The 24,555-nt window shown below is 36.5% G+C and overlaps 1 protein-coding gene across 2 annotated transcripts in view; it reads right to left on the minus strand.

Annotated features, from left to right (window-relative positions):
- F13A1 (coagulation factor XIII A chain) overlaps nt 1-24,555 on the minus strand; it is a 162,188-nt gene that overhangs the window by 75,362 nt on the left and 62,271 nt on the right. For both annotated transcript variants that reach the window (XM_032861509.1, XM_032861510.1), the window contains exons 5-6: nt 16,088-16,206; nt 13,363-13,470 (exon numbers count right to left, since the gene is read on the minus strand). In XM_032861509.1, coding sequence (XP_032717400.1) covers nt 13,363-13,470; nt 16,088-16,206 — 227 coding nt within the window. The remainder of the gene's footprint in view (nt 1-13,362; nt 13,471-16,087; nt 16,207-24,555) is intronic.

Below are 24,555 nucleotides of genomic sequence, written 5' to 3' on the forward strand. Positions count from 1 at the left end.
TATACATATACATGTGTGTATATACGTATATACGTATATACACACATGTATATGTATACATCTATTTATATCTATATATATTGTATTTCTATATCTATATAGATATATACATATATGTGTATATATATATTTATATATAATATATTTATATATATTTATATCTATATTATATTTATATTTATATATTTTTATATGTGTGTACACATATATATACATATTTTTTTCTTTATACTTTTAAATGTTTAGAAATTTCTCATGTATGTACCTTAGGGGAAAGAATAGTTAAAATTCATTCCGTGCTCAGTGGTGTGGGGTATTTCTGAATTCCAGGCTTAGGCCCATGAGGAGTGATTACACTGGATTTGTTCAAATATGGGGAAAGGCAGAGGCAATGTTCTTTGAGGCTAATGATTTAGGAACTGAGCCATCAGCGACTGGAGACTGTGGTAAATCCAGTCTCGAATTCATGCTTTTGGGGTGAGAAGCCCTTTGAATGGGATGACTGCAAGAGGACTACCCTGTGCTTGGTTCCGTGACGTTAGGGTCTGGTGCTACGGCCATGCTGGGTAGATCTCCACCCCAGGGTCAGAATAAGACCCCGGTTCCTATACAATTCAAACAACAGGGAGGGCCTTAAAGCATAACCAATACTGGACTTCGCTCCAGTTTTGGTCTTTGGACAGATTTTCACCTGATATTGAAAAATAGAAAAGTGACATTTCTTGATTCTCTAATTTCCTGAAACATACATGTTTACATTTTATTTTTTTAAAGATTTTATTTATTTATTTGACAGACAGAGATCACAAGTAGGCAGAGAAGCAGGCTGAGGTGGGGGGGAAGCAGGCTCCCTGCTGAGCAGAGACCCCCCCCCCCCAATGTGGGGCTCGATCTCAGGACCCTGGGATCAGGACCTGAGCTGAAGGCAGAGGCTTTAACCCACTGAGCCACCCAGGCACCCCTCATGTTTACATTTTATATAATTACAGTTTTTTTCCCTGCTTCTCCTATTTTTTTTTTTTTAAAGATCTTTATTTGTTTGAGAGAGAGTGGGAGTGAGAGAGATCTCAGAGGGAGAAGGAGGGGGAGATAGCGATGGAGAGGGAGAAACAGACTAGCAGCTGAGCAGGAAGCCCAAAGCAGAACTCAATCCCAGGACTCTGAGATCATGATCTGAGCCAAAGGCAGATGCTTAACTGAGTGAGCCACCCAGGTGCCCCAATTTCCTGCTTCTTTTTAAGTATGTAAAGGTATTTTTCTTATACTGTGTGCACATTGTATATGGCTATGATGAAATAACTTTTCTTTGTTATATTCTGTTGTTTCATTGTTAAAAGTTATGTTTTCATAAAGGCTAGGATTTCTGTGACTCTTGTAGAATGCAGCTTTATGACTAATCCTGTTTATAACAATTTCTTGAAGACCACTGGATATAAATTTTGGGAAACTTGAACTAGTTTCAAGATGAAGAGTTAAATTTGGGAAGGAAAATAATTATTTCTTGAGTGAAATTCTTTCCAGGTTTTATGAACCACAAGCCCCCAGCTACAATCTGGTGGTGATCAATCTTAGCTGTAGGTGAAAATGGTGTAGTGGATGTCAAATTGTGCCCATGACACTCTAGGGATTTGCAAAAGCAGTTCAGTGGTCACTGTGTTGGGTGGTGGAGGAGGAGATGATTGAGTGATGGTGGTGGTAACTTCAGGCACCATCTCTTTTCAATGACAAGAGTTTGTTTGTTTGTTTCTTTCTTTCTTTTCTTTTTTCTTTCTTTCTTTCCTTATTTCTTTTGTATTTGGGTTCAAGTGATATTTGCTTTAAAAAAAATCATTCCAAAAGTAAAATCTGAAAATTCATTCATCTTGGAATGTAGAGATCTGTTTCTTGTGTCTTCCTTGTTATTTGTCAAGTGATCTGGTGAGTATGAGGGAGATGAACAAATGCATGAGAGAAAGAAATAGGGTAGCAAGAACTCTATTTCCTCCCTTGTCTGGATCCTCATCTTTGATCCTTTTGGGGCTTTCATAACAACTCTAACAGCTAGGATTTGGATCCAAAGAGTAAGAAAGCCATCTATCATCTCCTTGACTTATATAGTGGTAGACTTAACAAGCTTTTTTCTGCCTTAGTGCTTTTCGCAATGTCATTCTCTCTTTCTGGAATATCCTTCCATACTCAAACCCTTTGTTTATATGGTTCATGCCTACTAATTCTTTGCAACCCAGCTGGTTTCATTCTGGAAATCTTTAGCTATCACTTTGATTTCAATGTCCTCTCTCCATGTCCGTACAGTATTCTTTGCTTTGTAATGCTCTCCTATTTATCATATTGCCTTGTGTTGGTTGATTGTCTTTGCTCTCATTGTGAGGATGGAAGATACAATGCCGTTTGACTTTGTATCCTCAGTCCCAGCCCAGAGTGAACACTCAATAAGTTCTGCAGAATGAATGCATATGGTATCAGTGGAAGATGGTTGTAGGTCACTTTTTAATATTTCTTAGATCAGGGCAAATGGGTTAATCAAAATGTAACAGATATTTTGCTGAAATTGAGAAATTGTTTCTAAAATTATACAGAAATGAAAAGGATCTAGAATAACCAAAACAACATTGAAAATGAAGAAAAACATTTGGAGGACAGCCTGATTTTGAAGATGTATTGTAACACTACAGTAGTCAAGATAGTATGGTATATAAGGACAAACAGAGATCAATGGTAGAACAGTGTCTAGAAATAGATCCACCTTTATACAGTTATTTGATTTCCAACTGTTATCAAAGCAGTTCAATGGGGGAAAAGATAGTCTTTTCAACAAATGAAAGTCTTTGTGACAAATGAAATTTTTCCCAACAGGCTTTTCAACAAATGGTACTGAAATAAATGGATAAACCAGGAAAAAAAATTTAAACCTTGACCCCTACCTCACACCACACAGAATGATAACTCAAGATGGATCATAGACCTAAATGTAAAAGCTAAAATTATAAAGCTCCACCCCCCCACAAATACAGAATTTCTTCATGACCATGTGGAAATAATATCACTTCCTCGGGAGGATTCTTTTTAAAAAGTTTAAAAACTGAATTTCATAAAATTTTAAAAAACTTTTGTTCCTTAAAATGCACTATTAAGAAAATTTAATGGCAAACTATACTCTGGAGAAAATATCCTCTATATTCATATGACAAAGGGTATGTATTCAGAATATATAGACAGCCACTACAACTCAATAAAAAGACAAACAATCCAATAAGATATTGGACAAAGACTTGAAAAGATACCACACTAAAAGGTTTTTTTAATGGCCAATAAATGCATGGGAAGGTGCATTTATCATCATAAGTCACCAGAAAAATAAAAATTAAAACCCCAAAGAGATACCACTATACATTTGTTAGAATGGTTAAAATTAAGGAAGCTGAAACACCAAAAGGTGAAACTGTAGAAAAACTGGAACTTTCATGTATTTCTGCCAGGAATGTAAATGGTTCAATTACTTTGGACAACTGGCAGATCCTTACAGAGTTAAACATATATAGACCCCAGAACCTTGACATGCCACCTTTGTTACTTGCCTCAGAGATATGAAAACATATGTATAAAACTTGTACAAGAACATTCATAGCAACTTTACCCATAATAGCTCCAAATTGGAAATATCTCAAATGGCCTTCAACAGATGAATGGATGGACAAATTATGATAGAAAATACAAAGAAATGCCACTTAGCAATAAAAAGGAACACATTAAAGACACATGCAACAACTGGTTGAAAAAATAAGCCAGCTCCAAAAGGTGCTGTATGAACCCCATTATGCAAAATTTAAGAACAGGCACTGTTGCAAGAAATCAGAACACTGGTTGCCTATGCAAGTGTGGATTGACTAGAAGAAAGCACAGGGGAAATTTCTGGGCTGAAGATCATGTCTATATTTTGGTGATAGTAATTCCCTCAATCAAAACTCACTGAAATTTGCATCTAATATGCATTTCACTATATGTAAATTTTATTTCAAGAAAGAAACAACTCATGAATCAACCCTAACCTATATTGTGAAGCATATAACCACTGTTATGCAAATGGACTTTGGTATATATACTCCACACAAGCTCTGACAGGGGTGGGTAATTAGATTCATTTTTCATGGAAATCATTACAACTAGAGATTATTAACCTTGTTCCCTTAGTAACTGAGGATTCTTACTCAGCCAAAACATATTTTACTAATTGATAATCACAAAAGAAAGAACCAAATGTGGACTGAGAGAGAGAGCCTGGGATTTTAAGCTCTTCGAGTGTCTGCTTTTATCATTGTTATACCACTGTTGCATGGTGTAGGGCTGGTTTGGACAAGCCTCCAAAAATACCTGAATGAAAGAAACAGATGAGAAATACAAAAAAGCAGGGTAAGAAGAGGGAAGGAGAAGGCTGTCAGGGAGGAGAGAGAGGAAGGAAAGAGCACAAAGGAATCCCAAAGTGCATAACACTGTGTGGCATATCTTAAAGTCTTTGCTGCATTGGATCTGTCCATCCTGGGGTGGCTCTCCCAGGAGAGCAGAGCAGCCCCAACTGCACAGCTTGGGGTGGGGGTGGGGAGTGCTGAAAATCATCCCCGTGTTTCAGAAATAGCCTATGTGATTATGAAATAGTTGCAGCACTGAAACCTCATTCTGGGAAAGCAATTCAGGGAGAGCAGACATCTAGATTGACTACGATTATCTCATTGGAGAGATGGTTGGTAATAAACGTCTGTTTTCCTCCAAAAATATGGTGACAACAGGCATAAGAAATGCAACCTTAATAATTGAGAAATCAAGCTGTTTGCCCACAAATGGAAACTTCATTACATTGCTGACTTTTACCATTAGAGAAAAGAATTATGTCAGTTCATTGTCCTCTTCCCACCACCCCCAGATCTAAAAGAGAAGGACCGAATCAGACAGAGGCATTATATTTAAAAGGCATTATATTTGTATCTAAGGAGCTCATGCGATAGAGAAAGAGGACAGGCAGAGAGGATAAATCCAAGGAAATATAACACTGTGTATGGAAGGTTGAGGTCAGACAATCTGATATCCATTTCCAGTTCCTCCAGTGACCTTGGGCAAGTCATTTAACTTCCTGATAGCCAATGTCTTCATTTGCATGCTGTTTGTTTATGGAATGAATACAATTTCTCAGAAGTGGCCATGAAAACGATTCTGCTGGGTAGATTCTATTCTCCCACTGGCTTCCAATGTATTTGTTAACTGTAAACAATTCTTCAAAAAGCAAAAATGAAAATCCCTAGTCACCTAATAAGGCGACAGTATGGTAGCATGTTTAGTTTAAAATCATGATTGGATTGTTTGGTCCTTCCTGAACTTCTAGGAGTGCCTCCCATGCTGAGGGAAAATTTGATTCCAAATTTAAGGGTTTAGTTTAGAACTAGGATTTTAGTCTTTTTTGCTGTTGGACTATAATAATATTTTTCATTAATTCTAATCTGTAGGTTCTCCAAAACTGCCATCACGGATTGAGGTGTGTCATCATTGGAAAAGTGATAAAGAGTAGGAGAGGCCTCTTTTTCCGCTATACCAAAGTGAAGAATATCATGCCTGACATTCCTGGGCCTGAATCATAGGGGAAAAAAAAAATACAAAAGCCAGATCAAGTCCATCATGAAGCCTAGCTCTGGCAATGGTCACCAGCCTGGAAATTTTAACTCACGGGCATCTGTAAAGTTAGTAATGCAGATGGGTGTGTGCCATTGCCACTTTTCCAAAACACCACAAGGAAGTAGTATCTTTACCTTTACAAAGGTGGCACCAAATCACATTCAGTGTACTCTTACTGATTATCTGCACTGATACCAGCACTATGGCCACCATTAAAAGTTCTGATTGGCAATTATGTAAATTTTTGACACAAGAATGGGGAAACAAATTATTATTACATATTCATGGTTTTTCGGTAGATGGAAAGTTTCCAAAAATAAGATGCATATGGGGAAATGTGAAAAACTCCACAGTGGTGGCATGACAGAGGACAATGGTCATTGAGCACCTAGGTCCTCAATTCACCCCAATACAGGCAGTTTTAGCTGCTTATAAACCAAAGGCTCAGCTAGATGGTGCCTTTTAAATTTTTATTTTATTTTAAAAATAAAACTCTTAGGGAACTATGCTATGGTTGGTCTGTATAATTAGGGAATAGATTTCATGTTTTTATCTCTGACTTCACAATTTATTTGGGACGACTAAGGGTGGAATTTCTAACCCAGGTGAATTTTTAAATGTAATTTGAGTAGTGATACTAGTTTGTTGCTTGGAGAGGTTTGCTTGATGTGAAGCCTACAGTAGGATGCCAAAGTCAACAATTGGAGGAAAATAAAAGCATGGTTTTATAGTAAGCCTCTTGTGGAACTGCTTGGCAAGCTATCAAAGAAGTGATGTCAGAACTTTTTTTTTTAATGCATGCAAAGAAAAAAAAAACTTTCTAAATACTAGGACAAAGAGAAGTGAAAGCAAAATGAGTAAGGTAAACAATAGCTCTATTTTCAGCTTATCCACAAGATCATGTATGCGGAAGGATCAGAAGCCCTGGAGTCTGCCTTGTCTGCAAGTTCTACAGCCATTCATCTTGTATTGGGCCCTATAAAACTCCAGGACCTACCTCCAGTTGTGGTCAGTTTGATTTACTAGCTGGAGTTCAAGATTCTTTTACAACACTAAAGAGTACACCAAACATCGATTGGTTAAAAAAAGTTCAAACTTGAGTTAGTTCCCAAAAGGCATAGTCAGAAAAGGGTATTAATGGGGATTAATGATGGCACTGTGTTTCAATATTAGCAAAAGACCAGGGTTAAAAATAAATGTGGATATCTCAAGGGAAGCAGGAAAGTCCAGGCTGGCAACAGTATAAAGACTAGAATTTTAAAATATGAAACTATGTTGACATTTCTCTCCTCTGTCTCTTTCCAAAATTTCCCAATATTGTCACATTATTAATATTAATGTTATTAATATTGTTACTGAATTAATATTGTTATTGAATTATGCTCCTAGAGGAACAAATTACCCCCAACTACATTTTCCTGTAGTGCTTTTGGCAACTGGCTCTTCGGGTATAATTTCCACCTCAGAGAAGGGTTTCCATGAATAATAGCACAGTTTATTATTGCTGTGGGCCCTTGTCAGCCGTTCTTCTAGCTCTTTGTCCAATATCCCAACACTTGCTAGGCCAGTGTTTAGTCCTGGGAAAAATCTATGCAAAGCTTGAGAGATTTGGTTTCCCATACAACCCTATGCTTATTTCATCAGAGAATATGCTGTGTTGTGTTGACATATTCTACTCATCAGCCTGTCTTTTCTGTTAGACTGTAAGGTCTTTGAAGCGGACATTATGTTTTGTCTACACTGTAACTGAATATCTACACTGGTAGGTTCTCAGAGGTTCTCAGCAAGTACTTGTTGAATGAATGAGTTAACATTGAGTGTTTTACTACTATCTGCACCATCATAACAATCACTACCACCATCACCAACATGTCATCCCATGACCATAATCATCACCACCACCATCATTGGCACCATCGTCAACAACCAATACCACCATCAAACAATATTTGGTGCTTATCCTCTTTGGAACTCTCTCCTGAGGGACCCAATGCCTCTAGCTATTTAGAATTTTCTGGCTTACACCTTTTTTCATTTATTCCCTGTTTCAAAATTCATTTATTCTGGATGTTCCGGATGCCATTTGCTTGGTGGTGGTTGTTGTTGTTTTCCCTTGGAGACAGCTACTTAACTTGATGTTGGAATTGTGTTATAGTACTAACATATTGGTAGTGGCCTTCTAAGGTAATACGATCTGACAGCAAGAACACTATTTACTTCCAGTTCAGCCATTTATTTGTTACGTGACCTTAAGGGACATCATTTCCAAGGGCTTCTTCCCCTATCAGACTCCTAGAGAGTCTTGTAGATTTCATGTACTGGTACTGTGTGCATTTCAACACAGATTTTCTGTTGATAAACTCTCAACTCAAAAGAGGGAACCTGTATGGAGGTGAAATATTAGGAATTTCACAGAAAATAAGCAAGTGGTATCCACAACAGTGGCCACTCAAGCAGCAGTGTATCTCCCTGGAGAGCTTCCCTGCCCACAGTTGCTGCCAGATCCAGTCAGTCATGGGACAGGTAACCTAACCACCCAGCTGCCAGGCTATACTGTCATTGCCTTTCCCCTTTCCCAGAACCATGTTGTTTTTGTCTCAGATGGCATAACACACTATTCGGATAGTCTGACAGAGGCTCAGAGTCCATGCCTGGTTTCTTCACAGTGATTCAAGGCCAGCAATGGGATGCTTTATTAATGCCCTGTGAGCAAAATGAATTTTCAGAAGGCACAAAGCATACTTCTACAATTTTCCTGGCACATTTCCTGGCAATTGTTCTGGTGGGGCCTGTCACATCAGATTTGAGGTAGAAAGAAAACAACAATCACACAATGTAATTTAAAGGAGAAAGTATAACTTTGGGCAAGTTTCTTCTTTTTTCTAATTTCCTCTATTTAAAATTTTTCTTTCTTCAGTCAGTCTGCAGTGTGGCTTTGGTAAAATGTACCACTCAGTATTTAGAAGGGCCTAAATAAAAGTCAGCTCATGTAAGGTTATAACATCTCAGACCCAATGCCCCAACAATGAGATTATAGGACTTTTAGACTTTCTTTCTCTCGCGAAAATCCAGTAGCCCAAGGCTGTCCAGATTGTCATAAACTTTTATAGTTTTCACATCAAAGTGAAATAACAGCAACTCAAAATGAGGACAAAATAAGATACTGAATTTATAAAGGAAAAAAACAGAAGAAAGGAGAACATTGGTTTGAAGAATAAAAGGGTATATGTGCTACCACTGGGAATAGCAAACGTGGTTTGAGCAGAGAGACAAAATTTTGTTTTAAGGATGAAGTGAGGCCTAGAGAGGTTGAGTGATTTGTCCTGAGTCACACAGTAAGTTAGTGGTAGAGTCAGAGATGAGGGTTCTGATCTGACATGGGCCAGAGCTCTGCCTCCACTTTTGTTTCAGTAGAGAATTTTTTTCAGTAGAGATTTTTTCAGTAGAGATTTTTTAAAATAGATTTTATTTATTTATTTGAGAAAAAGAGTGAGCGAGAGAAAGCATGAGCAGGTCGGGGAGTGGGGGAGGTGCAGAGGGAGAGGAAGAAGCAGACTCCCCGCCAAGCAGGGACCCCAGTGTGAAGCTCAATCCCAGGGTGCCAGATTCATGATCAGAGCTGAAGACAGATGCTTAAACAACTGAACCAACTAGGTGCCCTGAAAAGCAGCAGGTTTTGAATGAGTGAAGGAGCGTGAGAGGAGAAGGTTATGTCCATTGCATAGGCTGGGAAACTGAATCATAGGAAGATTTAGTGCTGTGGTCCTCACTGGGGATAGTTTTGACCCCCAGGGAACATTTGGAAATACCTGAAGCCATTCCTGGTTGTCACAACAGGTGGGTGGAAGGTGCTACTGTCATCTCCAGGGTAGAAGCCAGGTATGCAGCTAGAATCCTCTTGTGCCCAGACCAGCCCCGACAACAAGGAACTATCCAAGGTCATCGACACTGGACCATAAAGATTTTTATCTGGGGATTATGCCCTCAACAACCAGATTTATATTACTATTATTATCATTAGAAATTTTTCACCCCTGAATTATTGTCTGTACTCATTTAGCATTACACATCCACCAACTCCCTGAAAATCTTCAGTGCTAGACTTTGTCATGACCACAGCAGGCAAACTTGTCTTTGGGGCCTCAATCATCTGCTCCTGCCTCTTGTTGCTACTGGGGCCTCTTCAGATTGCTCATTCCGACTCCTTTGTGGCAGAAATCGATCCCAGGAAACTGAACTGAAGGCAGTGCCATACCCCTCCCAGAGAATTTGCATGTCGCCATGTCTGGCTGTTCTAGCACTGGTATCCCGTGAAAAGAATTTCCAGCCTGTGAGATCAGGCTGGGCAGATATATAAGAAGAATTCCTAAAATACCCAGCAGCAGCCTCTGTTCTTCCTGCCGACGAGGCCAGCCCCCTGAGAAATCAGGCACAGGCTCCTCTGCCTTGGCATCAATGTTTTGACTGGACTCAAGCAACTTCAGAGCATTTTCTTTCTGGGCTTTCTTAACACATCTCATATTTTAAGGCAAATTTTTGAGAAATTTGAGGGGGATCTTTGTTTTGATTTTCTTTCAGTCTTTGTTTAACTTCACTCAACAATTTCAGGATAGATATCTAGAATTTGTGAACAGGAGAGGAACTGCCTAAATGACCAGAATTTTCAGATGCTCAATACTTCACTTTCTAAAATCATTATAACTGAATAGATTTTGAAAAGATTTACAGAGCTCTTCTAAGGATTAAAGGAGAAAATGGATATGAAAAGGCTTTGAAAGCTATCAAACATGTATTTTGGGTATGTAAACAACAATGGGGATGGAAACAATTACTGTCCAAAACGACCCAGGATTAAACAATCAACAAAATTTAAAGAAAACATTCAGAATGGGAGAAGATATTTGAAAACGACATATATGATAAAGGGCTAGTATCCAAAATCATAAAGAACTTATCAAACTCAGTACCCCCCAAAATAATCTAATTAAAAAATGGGCAGAAGACATGAACAGACATTTTTCCAAAAAAGACATTCATATGGGTAACAGACACATGAAAAGATGCTCATCATCATGGAAATACAAATCAAAACTACAATGAGATAACACCTCACACATGTCATAATGGCTATAATCAACAATACAGGAAACAACAGATTTTGGTGAAGATATGGAGAAAGAAACAAAGAGAAAATTTGTTTTTTTTAGAAAAGCAACTCTCAAACTGTTGGTGGGAATGCAAATTAGTACAGCCACTGTAAAAAACAATATGAAGTTTCCTCAAAAGGTTAAAAATAAAGCTACTTGATGATCCAGCAATTGTACTACTAGGTATTTATGCAAAGGATACAAAAATACTGATTCAAAGGGACACATGTACCCAGATGTTTATAGCAACATTATCAATAACAACCAAATTATGGAAAGAGCCCAAATGTCCATTGACTGATGAGTGGATAAAGAAGATGTGGTATATATAATGAAATATTACTCAGCCATCTAAAAGAATTAAATCTTGCCATTTGCAGTGATGTAGATGGAGCTAGAGTGTATTATGCTAAGGTAAATGAGTCAGTCAGAGAAAGACAAATACCATATGATTTAATTCATATGTGAAATTTAAGAAACAAAACAGATGAGTGTATGGAAAGGGTGGAAAAGAGAGAGGCAAACCATAACTGACTCTTAACTATAGAGAAACATATTGACGGTTGATGGAAGGGAGGTAGGAGGAGGATGGGTTAAATGGATGATGGGTATTGAGGGCACTTGATGTGATGAGCACTGGGTGTTATATGTAAGTAACGAATCATTAAATTCTACTTCTGAAACCTATATTACACTACATGTTAACTAACTAGAATTTAAATAAAAACTTGAAACAAAACCAAAACCAAAAACAAAACAAAACAAAACAGTGCAGGTTAGGGCCTCTGTCCCCTAATGCCCAAGACTACTCCATTCAAAAATAAAGCCAACACAAACCAAACCAGCCCTCCCCACCTATCCCCATAGATTCTGTCTAGTTCTAAATCTTATAATTGGGTTATGGATTTTCAAAATTAGAACTCCATAGGCTTTTTGTAACTAATAACACTCAAGGCAATTTGCATTAAGATTATGTGCATAACACAAGATTCTACTGCTTCTACTTGGCTAGATGCCACTAAAGAAAGTATTGGGTTAGCTGCTTCATGTTTACTTCTGTCTTGCAGTGGCTTGTGTTAGGCAGTGATTTTTAGATTAGTAAAAATATTCACAATGTGTGAGTAAGCTTAGGCTGGTGAGCGTGCCATTTCAGAATGCTAAAGAAGGTATTAGTTCATATTTAACCACTGAGAGCTGTTGTTTCCTTCTCACTGCAAACCTACAATGGTAACTTCAAAGAAAAAGAAAAATGGGAATCTTGTCTGGGAAACAGGAATAGCAGTGATCACCTACAAGTCTAGTAAATATTGTTATAAATAGTTACTATAAAGAAATTCCTAAGTTCCTTAGAATTCACCATCTTTTCATTATACAATGTGAACTAACTACAAAAAACAAAATTGTCTTAAGAGATTGGTTTTGTCTAAAATGATATGTTGCTTAGCCACCAATAAAAAACAGTACTTCTTAAAAGCTAACCAGAAATTATATTTCATATCATTCTCATTCTAATATGTTTGCATGAACAATATTGATTTTATTTAACTCCAACCAAACTCAAAGACAAAATTCTTCCAGAGAGAGAATTTGTTTTATAGGAATCTTAAGGAAATTAATAAGATAGACTTATTTTTTTTCTCAGTCTTTGTATGAAATAGTATCCTGCTTAGTGTTGTTGTCAGGAATATTCTGCTCACTGACCAGATTTGGTATGCTTTAATGCACCAAAGGCAGGATCCATATGCTGTACTTATCAGGACAGTCCAGGACTACACAGGACCTGGGCATCACATTTTATCCACTTCACCACCTGACCCCAAACCTTCCTATTAATGATAATTCTATTCCCTCTCCTAGGAGCTATTCCATTGCAGGATCTCTGCATTCTTGAAGATGTTTCAGGATTTCCCTTAGAAAGCAGCATGGAAGGAACAAATTGTCTAGATTGGGAGTCTGCAGACCTGGATTTCAGCTGAGGCTTTGTCACTGACAAACTATTATCACCTTGTTTCCTAACTTGTAAAATGGTATTCATAACGTCTTCCCTACTTATCTACAATTAACTACAAACTATAAGCTAAACTAACTTTCATAAACTATAAAGCCCTATGGTGAAGTATTATTATAATAGAAGCTAGGATTTAGACTCATTTACTTCTTTATTCTTATAGTGGGTGTGAAAATGGAGAAAAGCTATATGTTGCAATTTTCTCTCTCTCTCTCTCTCTCTTTTTTTTTTTTTTTTTGGTTCTCCTTGATATTTCTTTGTTTGATCAACAGATTATAGTTGTTGACATTTTGTCATGGTCACTCCTCAATCCCAAGGCAAGAAATTCTAAGAATAAGTGGTCTGTGGTATCATGTCATCTATCACCATTTGTCTGAAGCCAAAGAAACATATAGTACTGAGATAAGATTTTGTTTCATAGCATTTGACAAGTCCAGGGAATTCAAATAAAAGTTTAAGTATAAGTCATCATTTCAACAACTCTTAATGAACTGGCATCATACTGAGGCAAATGATATGTAATCAACATAGTAATCAGTAATTGCTTACCATTGCAGACCCAACACGGCTGACTTTGATGGGATTCCCTCTACCAGAAAGATCCATCTGTGCTTTGTCCATCACATACAGGCAAGCGTCAAGGATGCCATCTTCAAACTATTTGGGAAAAATTAAAAAATAAAATGAAAAATATGTAGAAAGAAAAAAAGAGAAACAACTTAATGTCCACTCTGCAAGCCCCACATTCTCTGCCAAAAAAAAAAAAAGGAAAGCACAGCCTAATGTTTAGACATGCGCATTTCCTATAAAATAATCACCCATAATATTTAGTATGAAATATTAAAGTAGGAGGAAGAAAACATCCTCCTTTGTTTTTCAGTAAAATGGATAAAAACTTAAAAGCAAGCTAGAAACATAAATAGAACTATTGGAGAGCTGGTATACTCAAGGATCATGAACTGACTTAAGTTCTTCAGAAAACTGTGTTTAAGTTAATTTAGAAGATTTCTTCAACATGTGGGCTCTAGTGCCAAAGGCAAAGGAATAAATGATGTACCAAAGTCAGGCCAAAGTTTTGAGACCTCAAAAATAACACAAATCCTTGCACATCTCAAAAATAAATGGCTCTCAGCTGTGTCATAGGGAGGTATTTCAGACCTGTATACCTTGCATTGATAATAGTAGGACATCTTGTGTCATGAATGATTGTCCAAGTTTTTTCCTCTTTTAAGATAAGGTAGACTCCATGGTCTCTTTGTCTTAAAGTCTTAAAAGACTCTACCTTTTAAAACAAGGTAAACTCCTCCAAAGAGAGGGTGGGAAGGTCTAGAGAAAGATTACATTATCAAGGGAACAGATTAGAAGTCAGTTCCATTGCAGGATGGCTCTGTTCTTAAAGATGTTTCAGGATCTCTTACAGAGAGGAGTCTGGGAGGCTGTTCATATTTTGATTTCCTTAGAAAGAACTACTGGCCCCATGCAACACCAGAATTTTTTTTTTTTAAAGAAAGGAACAAGGACAAAATAGTAATAAAATAGCAAAATGGGGAAATTTCACCTATACTGGATCTCACTGAATAAGAGATCTGAAAACCTTGTATATCCACCCATGTACTTGTGACAGAAACCACAATTTTAATGGCTAATTACTATGTAGTTCTTTATTAAATCTAGTTAAAATACCAACTTTCTGGGTACCCCAAACTGATAGGATGGATGTTATAATGTAAGGGCACTAGTTCTTCAGATATGTAAAGAACTCATTATTCTGGTTCTTATTAAGTACCATCTCTCAGTCTGTGGGACATAAAAGAGTGAACTGGAGAGGTAAAGAGATAGTCACAGGACTAGTTGTTTGCCTGCACCATTGCAAACTACTGGCTTGGATATTTGTTTGGACTAAAAGACCCAAATTAAGGGACTCTGAGTGACAGCAGAGACAGATGGTGGCTCTGCTCAAGGGTGTCTACCCAAAGCCTACTCAGCATGTTGGCTGAGGAGAACCCTAATCACTTGGGATTCTTTCCCACTCTTCCCTGTTGCCCACCTTGGTGTCTTCTTTCCTTATTAGCTCTCTACAAAATGTTACTTTGGGGACACAAATAGAATCACACCTAAACATTAGGAATTAGGGCACTAGACAATAGGCAATATCATTCAGGAGGGGAAGGCTTACAACCAGGGAGCCAGGCTGGGGTCCAAAAACAGGAGAAGAGCACACAGATGAATAGCTTGACAGGACATCAGAAGTGCAGGTGACCAAGGCTGAGCACTGGGCATGCAATTCTCAGGAGTCCAGGTGGAGAAGTGGGTTGTAAAGTCAGGCAGACAAGACAAGAACTAGTGATGACATCGATCCCAATGGCCAGGCTGGATCAGGGGTAAGGGAGGCAGGGAAAGCTCATATGGAAGTCAAAAGAAGGCATCAGAAACCAAGAAAATATGATGCAACCTGGTGAGGCCAGGTTCCATGAAATCTACCCTCCTGGATACACAGAACAATGGTATACAATTCCAATCATCTCATCCAAACTCTCCAAGAAATGACACACTCATCTTTTCTCATGTTGCTAATGAAGGGTCTTCACTGAATCACAGGACATACATTCTTAGGGGAATATGGCAGAAATATCAGTCACTTTTTCCATTGTTAGAGATATCCAACTGAAATAGTTTGGATTATTGAATATCTTAAATGGAATACTATTTATTATTTTATATCCAAACAGTAATGTGAGATTCTAGTTGATAAAATGTCTCAAGGTAAAAGTCCAGTGGGCCCTTCTTTGATGAAATGGTGATAGTCTTTTCTAATTCTAATTTCTAATTTTCTAGGATCTTATACTAACAACAATTTTAAAAAGGGGATTTCTTTGAGTTGAGAACACCCATTGCAGTATCTTTTGCAGCAGTATCAAAACACTTTACCTTATAAAAAAAGGAAAAAGCCTATTCCGTGTTGAAGAACAAGGTCTAAGCTAATGAGATTTGACTGTACTGGATGCCAAGCATTTCTCACTAGAATGCCATGTTATCCATAGAATCTCTGATCTTGGTAACCTTGTAATACCTGAAGATACGTGCTTTCAGCGGATAAATTACATAGTTGCCTTTCGAAGTCTCTGCTCCTGTGCTGTCGGCCTTGCAGTCTCAGATCCTCAAAAGCAGGAAATTGTGTATGTCTGATATCAACATATGGCCTTGTAGTGATACATGTGACAAAAAAATATTAAGGAAAAATGTCCTTGACAATGACAAATGTTAAATGGCTCACCTGACCATAGCTCCAGCTTCTACTCTTGATGTCATTGAAGTCTCCATAAAAAATAACCCCAATGTCATTCAGGACATATTCTTCCTTTTCTTTCTCATCATCCAGGTACACAGCATCCTCTGCATCAGAGTTCAAAGATAATGACCATTACCAAACCAGACTGCTTTAATATACTTGTAAGTTTGTTCTGGTCTTAAGTGGCATTTTAATCAACTAAATGAAAAACAAAAAAGTCTTTTGTTTCACTAAAGAGAGCTCATTTCCCGATATGTAATTTCAGCAATGGTGAACCTAATCCGTAGCCAAGATCAGCATCCAAAGGATGACATTTGTCAGCAAAATGCTGACAAACTCTGATTCTTTAAATTCCAAGTAGTACAATTAAATTGACATGTCTCATTAAACATTTTTAGGATTCTGGGACATTAGTAGTTTCAGAATCAGAATTCTGTGATGCAGATACAAATCTGTTACACAGATCAAAAAATAATTTCCAAGCTATTAACATTAATAGGAAACTAGCCGAACTGAAATGATTTTTGAAACAAGGCTGGGATGTGTTAGAAGAATCTAGCATGGTCTGTCCTGCCTGGTGTGTGGCCCATCATGGACAGGAGGAGACAGGCTAGGAGTTGTCTCCTATCAGTGAGCAATCCTTGTGGATGTGCTTGCTGGTAAGTATGTGTGTCCGACCAGCCTTCCAAGTCAGCTTCTTCCACTGCAAGGGCTTATTTTCCCTGTGGCCATAATCTCAGGAAGGCCACGCTTCCCATCTGTCTACCTCATAATTAGCCTGATATTTATTTCCAGGCCAGGTATGAAAGCCGCAAAAGCATCACTAACAAAGTCAGGACCATACAGGTACGCTCAGGTAAATTTGCATGGTTGGAATAGGGAGACATTTGATTCTGACTGGGGACACGGTTTATTATGTTACTCTGGCTCCCTATTACCTTTTCGGAGTTGTTTCCTCCTCATTCCATAAGACTTTTATCATTTTCTTTGGAGTAGATGTCAACCTTGGCTGCATATTAGAATCATCTGAGTAGATTTAAAAACCTTTGATTCCATCTGGACTGAACTCTAGATTGATTAAGTCAGAATTTCTGGGGGCTGGGGGCAAGATCCAGATATCAAGTGTTTGTTTATTTTTTCCTTTATAATTTTATTTATTTATTTATTTATTTATTTCAAGCTCTCTAGTGATTCTGATATGCAACCCAAACCGAGAACAAATGCTTTAGCCCTTTGCTATTCAAAAGAATCATTGAAATACCAGTAGCTTCAGCATTACCTGGGAGTTAGTGAGAAATGCAGAGTCTCAGGCCCCAGCTCAAGACCTAAGGAATCACACTCTGCATATTAAGATCTGAAGGGGATTTATGTATACATTAAGGTTTGCAAAGCATGGCCCAGTCCAGCCAGCCAGTTTAGATCCCCATTCTGGGTTATATTATAGCTGTGATTAAATCTCTTGGAGACTCCTTGGTTTTATCTTCTCCCCAGTACTTTCTTATATCTTCCTCTTTCTACTCTCTACCTCTTGCCTACTATTTGGTTGGTTTTCTGCAAACACACACACACACACACACACACACACACACTTACACAGATACTAATGTCCAAAAACTGCACATATTTAAAGTGTGCAATTTCACAATCAAAATAATAGTTATCCATCACTGCAAAATTTTCTTGTGTCCCTTCGTAATTCCTCCCTCTGGATTCTCTCTCTGACCTCTCACTCCTACCAGGGAGCCATTAATCTGCCGTCTGTCATTGTAAATTCATTTGCATTTCTTGGAATTTTATATGAAAAGAATCCTCAGTGTGTACTTTTTTGGGGGTCTAGCATCTTTTATTCAGGCTAGTTATTTGAAATTCATTGATGTCATATCAATAGCTCATTCATCCCAAAGCCATTTCATGTTTCCAGGAAAATCAGAGTCGTACGACAAATGTACTGCAGCCTTCCCTCTTCCCTTGCAGATGTGAGCTCTGATGCTTCACATTGGCCATTCAGGGTCTGGAGACAGAATGCCACAGTTTTACCAGTAATCTGTGCCTAGGCGTATGGCCCCTCAACCAAAGTGAGAGCTTCCTTTCTAAGTGGAACAAACCAGAGACATGACAACTGTGTTCGAGGTCAGTGTTTCTGAGCAGAAATACGAAAGAACACTTTTAAAAGAAAATCTCATAAGGGTGAGTGTGAAGGGGCATTGACCGTTTACATGCATAGTCCTCCACCAGATACAATCAAACACCCTGGAAAGTAAAGACCACTTTTGCTTTCATCTTTTTATAATAGTGGCTTAACTACTGTGACCATTGTGACAAAAAACGTCTTAGTCAAGTGGGTTTCAGAGGCCTGTTACTGAGACAGAAATCTCCTCTTAAGATCACTGAGGTCTAGAAGTGCCATTTGGCAATGTGTTTTTAACACGTTTTCATTATAATATGAGATGTTTATAACCTTGTCCTATAAGATATTAGAAATTGGATTGTATTATAGAGCTACTATAATTTAAATGGTTGGTATAAAAATAGATTAATGGGTCTAAATAGAGAGCTTAGAAATAGATGTTACTGTGTGCATGTTTCTATGAAATCAATATATGATAAAGAAAATACTATAAATTAAAGATGACTGGAGTGTTTATTAAATTCAGCTGAGAAAATTGGCTGGTTGTGAAAAGTAACTTCTCTGTACATGAAAATAAATTGAAAATTAATTTAAAACCTGAATTGAAAAAGAGAAAGCATAAGAAATTTAAAATAAAAATAAAAAATTGAATATTTGGTCTCTAGATGAAAAAGTTTTATCTAAACAAAAATAATAGAAAAAATTTTTAAAAAGATTTAAAAATTTTTATTATTTATTTATTTATTTATTTATTTCAGAGATGGAGAGGGAGAGTGAGTGTGAGTCGAGGGGTGGGTGGATGGGGCAGAATGAGAGGGAGAGATACAATCTTCAGCAGGCTCCATATCCAGAGCAGAGCCCAATGCAGGCCTTGATCCCACAACCCTGAAATCATTACATGAACTGAAGAATTGGAAGCCCAACTGACTGAGCCACCCAGATGTCCCTCAGTATTTTTTAAATATAAATATAGCTTTTGAATTTCAGATATAATGTAATTTAAAAGTGCACTAGAGAAATATTTGCAACAACAGAAAACCTTAGCAGCAAATTTTCCTTATACATAAAGAACTCCAATAAACTGATGAGAAAATCAAAAGTGCTTTTAAAAAGTCAACAAAAAGAAAATGGTTTCACGAGAGGAAATGGAAACAGAAAATAAATATATAAAGACAATTTTAACTGAGTAGTAACCTAAGAAGTGCAAAGGTTTGCAAGTAAATTTTCATCCACAAAAATATAATTTCAATCTATTTTTATTCTTTTACAGATAATATTTTTTAAGTTGGCTTTAAGGTTTGTTTTTTTTCTTTGAAGTTTTGACATTTAAAGTTTGCTTCTAGGTGTGGGTCTTTTTTCATTTACTAGGTTTGATATACTCTGATCCTTTACAGTTTGACAATGTGAGTTTTTCTTTAGCTCTGGGAATTTCTTTCTCTTTTATCTTTGACTATTTTCTTCTTTTTATTTTTCTGTATTTTCTTATAATAAAATGTCTTTTAGGCAGATGTTGAACTTTCCAGATAATCTCCATTCCTCTTATCATACTTCTCTATCTCTCTCTGTCTCTCTCCTTCTTTATCTGTCTCTCTATATATGATATATATACATATATATGTATTTTATAAGAAATATATGTATTATATAAGAACATATGTTAAGAAAGAATATCATCAGCACTTCCAGAAGAATTGAGGAATTCCTGGAACAAAAAAATGGTTGAATGAAGTATGGTATATAATGAACAGCTATATAAAAACACTGGAAAGATCTCTATATACTGCTGTGGAAGAGTATCCAGGATCTCATTAGGCAAAAAAAAGTGCACAAAAAAATGTATATTTTACTGCCTTTTATTTAAGAAAGAAGGGAGGTAAACAGATAGCTAGATACATACTTATATACATTCACATATGTGCTTATATTTTTAAATGTAGAGATAAGCCAAAAATTAACAAAATTATTATCTAAAGTATAGGAGGGATGGTTGGGAGTTAGACTATCTCTCTAAAGTGTCTTTATTGCTTTGTAACTTGACTTTGGGGTTACATAAATGTTTTGTAAAGTCACAAAACAAAACTAAATAGAAATAAAAGACAAAGCAATTTTTAAATAAATGAAGCCAAAATGAAGCAAATGAACACGACTGTGTAAATAGATTAGTGGATTAACCACAGAAAACTATTTCAAGTTACTTTAAAACAGAGTAATTTCATTATATATCCCCACTATATATTCTTTACCATAAAGAAAAACTGTAAAATAACTATATTGTTACTAATAATATTGATATTGCTATTTTGAAATAAATATAACATAAGCAATCATGTTAATGACATTAGAAACCAAGATCCGCAGGATAAGAGAAAAAATGCATAAGCAAAATCAAATAAATAAAATTTGAAATCTTGTATTTTAACTTCAAGCAACTTATTACATAATATTCCTTTGCAAATCATTTTAGATTTAGTGCAATTTTTCCTCAATTGCTTTACTAACTTTTTTTTTATCATCTGGAGGGAAAGGCATTCTTTCATTTTTCTTTTCATAATGACTTGCAGGCCTGATACGATACTTAGTACTGTAGCTGCCAGAAATTGGTATTGTAACTCTTGCTGCTATGGAGTAAGAGCTGGACTGATTTTGAATAAGAATGAAAGCATTAAAAAATCTGATTTCAAAAAGAAGTTTTCTTTAAAAATCTTTGTAAAATGGGGGCATCTGGGAGGCACAGTCACTTAAGAGTCTAACTCTTGAATTCGCCCAGGTCATGATCTCAGGATTGTGAGATCAAGCCCCACATCGGGCTCTACACTGGACATGGAGCCTGCTTAAGATTCTCTCTCCCCCACTCTCTGCCCTTCTCCCTTCCCCCACCCCCCCAAAAAAACCCCCAAATAAATAAAATCTTTGTAAAATGGCTGTAAGACTGACTCATCCTTGGAAAGCATCATAACTGATTGAGGTTTACATGGTTGCTGGCCCTCCCAGCTCCAAACATTTCTGTAAGTTACTGTGTGCCCGTGATTCCTCTTTTAATCTTATATGCACACTCATTTCCTTACTCAAGAGAAAGAAAAATGTATTTTTAAAAAAGAAAAAATGTGGGGCGCCTGGGTGGCTCAGTGGGTTAAGCCTCTGTCTTTGGCTCAGGTCATGATCCCAGGGTCCTGGGATCGAGCCCCACATCAGGCTCTCTGCTCAGTGGGGAGACCGCTTCCCTTCCTCTCTCTCTCTACCTGCTTCTCTGCCTACTTGTGATTTCTGTCTGTCAAATAAATAAATAAAATCTTTAAAAAAAAAAGAAAAAATGTATTGAATAAATAAACTTAATATATAAAATTATTAAATACTTCTTTAAATAGTGTAACTTAGTCATTACAGCATGTCAATGATAAATTCAAAGAACTTTTTTTTCCCCTGAAAATGCTACCTGGAGACTATTTTGCAAATGTAGGTGTTTTGTAAAATAATCTTGAAAACATACATTGACAAGTTTTTGGTCAGATTGCATTAGGCTTAATTTGTTTTGTTTTGTTTTTAATTTGAAAATGACTTTAGTATGGATTAATTCCATGGTTGCCATATTCTGACATTAAGAGATGTATATCAGAGCAGTAATACTGCAGAAATATTAATGAGTATAAACTTTGGGGGTGAGGGGCTTCTGTGTTTCTTCTCTGCCTATCCTTGTCAATTAAGGTATTTTTTTTTTCTCGACTCATAAATCCTTTGATGCTTTTAGCCAGAAATTAGCCTTATAAAGCTATTTTTGATTATAGTTTTTGTGAAAAAAAAATTCGCTTTGGTAATAAATTTTCCAAGCTGAACTCACTCTAGCAAGATATATTTCAGTTCTTTTATTTTATTAGGCTCTGCACTTTTTCTGTAATATTTTGTAACACTTGACTTTTTTGTATTTTTGCCACTTGAAAGGTTGGTGTAGTTGGTCTGTAATTAAGTTCTAAATTTAAAACCACTGTTAGTTTTATAATCAAAATATAGGTATTTTTGTCTTTGTACATGTCATTCCACCTACAGCTCTACCTGGAATCCCATTGATCTTCTAGCTACCATTTATTTCTTCACAGTTCACAAATGAACAATATGAAATTCAGTAAATGCAGTTACTAATCCTGTTGGGGAATGACTCTCATTTAACCAAAATTAAAATGTATTTTCACTAAAATGAAGATACAAGTTGATGATACACTCTGAAGTTGGAAGACCTTCTCACTTAAGACTCTGAAGTGATTTATTCAACTAAGTTCTAGGTTACTACTCTTTACTTTGTTCACCCACTGGGGATTGTGATTTTTTAAATGTTGAAAGATGGCCATTCTAATGACTCTCAAATATCTGTTTTAGGAAGATATAATATGAAAATTTTAAAAATATGTATGAAGGAAGAGACTGGTTATCTCTTCCCATATTGTTGTGCTTATTCTCTTATGGTCTACAAATGCATTTTTGGAAGTTTGCTTTCACCATGATTTTTCATCAACAAGTATTATTATGAGATTTTTTTTCCATTTATACTAGTCCCTGAAATACTATGAAGTGTTTCAATCAGAGCATACTATGATAATCAGAAATCTAATTCCATTAAAATAAAATATCAAACAAAAGAATTTAAAAAAAAATAAATTTAAGTTGAAAATATCAGTAATAGCTCAAGATACATTTTCTCTTTAGAAACCACATTGTTAAATTCTATCCACAGAAAAGAAATAGAAAAAACAACCAATATAGTAGCAATGAGTCTTTCGAGCCTGGACTATGGTCTCTAAGTACCATTCCATTCCCTTCCCCCTTTCATACTAGAATGTACTCAGGTTCCTATGAGAAATGACTCATTGCAAATCTGGGTAAGGAAATGTCCAAGACCAGCTTGAAATACTTCTTCTTACCAGAAAATAAAGAGGCTATTAAAGATTCTAGGAGTCATGACAAAGGAATCAGAAATAAACTTGAAAGCTCCCACTGTCCAAGAATAAGACAATTCTAGTACCAAAAAATAAGTCATCACAAAGGATTAAAAAAATTCAATATTCATAGATTTATAGTAATTTTAAAAATTCATTGGTTATCTTTGCAGGGTGCTAAAAACCAACTCATTATTCTGATAACTTAGAAATAAGGAAAGGGACACATATCTAGACTTCTTATATGAATACTTCCTCAAGGCAACAAAATAATTGATGTTAATAGATGCAGAAGGAATGGTAGATTAGAATATTGCCATTTTGCAATCCCTAATGAAATAATGAATCTAGGCTAAAATCATTTGTTAAAAGGCTAGTGGGGAATTTCTTAATGGATGTAAGACTGACAAAACCTGATCCTATTGATAAATCTAAACATAACTAAAAGAGGGGCAACCAGACATCATGTATCTCCTGATGGAATGGATGCCCTGGGAAGTGTACAGCATGACTTACATAGTATTCTTGCTCTACCTTCCTACCCCTAACACAAAAAGAAAATGATTCTCTTGAAGATAAATCTGATTGAGTCTCAGATCAAACTAACCACTTAATAAATAAGGGGCTAGAGGAATGTTACATGACACCAGGTGATAGCATAGATATAGCAAAATCTTAATAACTATTGAATCTGGGACATATGTAAGTAGATATTCATTGTACTACTTTTTCTACTTTTGAGTTGTTTGAAAGTTATAATAATAAAAATAAACCCTGCTGAAGAGCATAAGAGAACTTGAATAAATAAAAACATTAAAGATGCTTCTAATTGCATATGAAGATTCAAAATTATAAAAATTTATGAATTCTACCCAAATTAGTTTCTATATTAAATGAAAACCCAACCAAAATTCCACTCATACTTTTTTAGAATTCTGCATGCTGATTTAAAAGTTTATCTGAAAAGACAATGTGAAAAAATATCGCAAAAATAAAATGTTGAAAATAAAGAAAAATGGGGGGAATTTCCCCATGGTAAACTGAACTTTGGTTCTAATCCATCTGATTCTGTATCCATGCTTTTGTCATGTAACTACTTATCCTTCTTTCTAAAGGTAGAACGTCCCCCTTTTGACTTTGGGGCTTACTTTGGCTGAAAGGGTGTTGGTTGATGTGATGCAGGCAGGGGTTTGAAATGTGCTTGCACACTTGAGCATATGCTATTGCATTTCTGCTATTACCATGAGAAAAACATATCCTAGCAAGCCCACTAGCCACAGGAGGATGAGAGACACATGGAGCACAGTATCTCTACAGTGGGGTGGTAAGGAGTGGGACCTCTCTGGCTATTCTCAATGCAAAGCTGGCCAGTCCATTCCAGTCTACAGTGGCCCAACCAC

The sequence above is a fragment of the Lontra canadensis genome, unplaced genomic scaffold, assembly GCF_010015895.1.
Source record: "Lontra canadensis isolate GAN:19392208 unplaced genomic scaffold, GSC_riverotter_1.0 scaffold21, whole genome shotgun sequence".
Lineage (NCBI taxonomy): Eukaryota > Metazoa > Chordata > Mammalia > Carnivora > Mustelidae > Lontra > Lontra canadensis.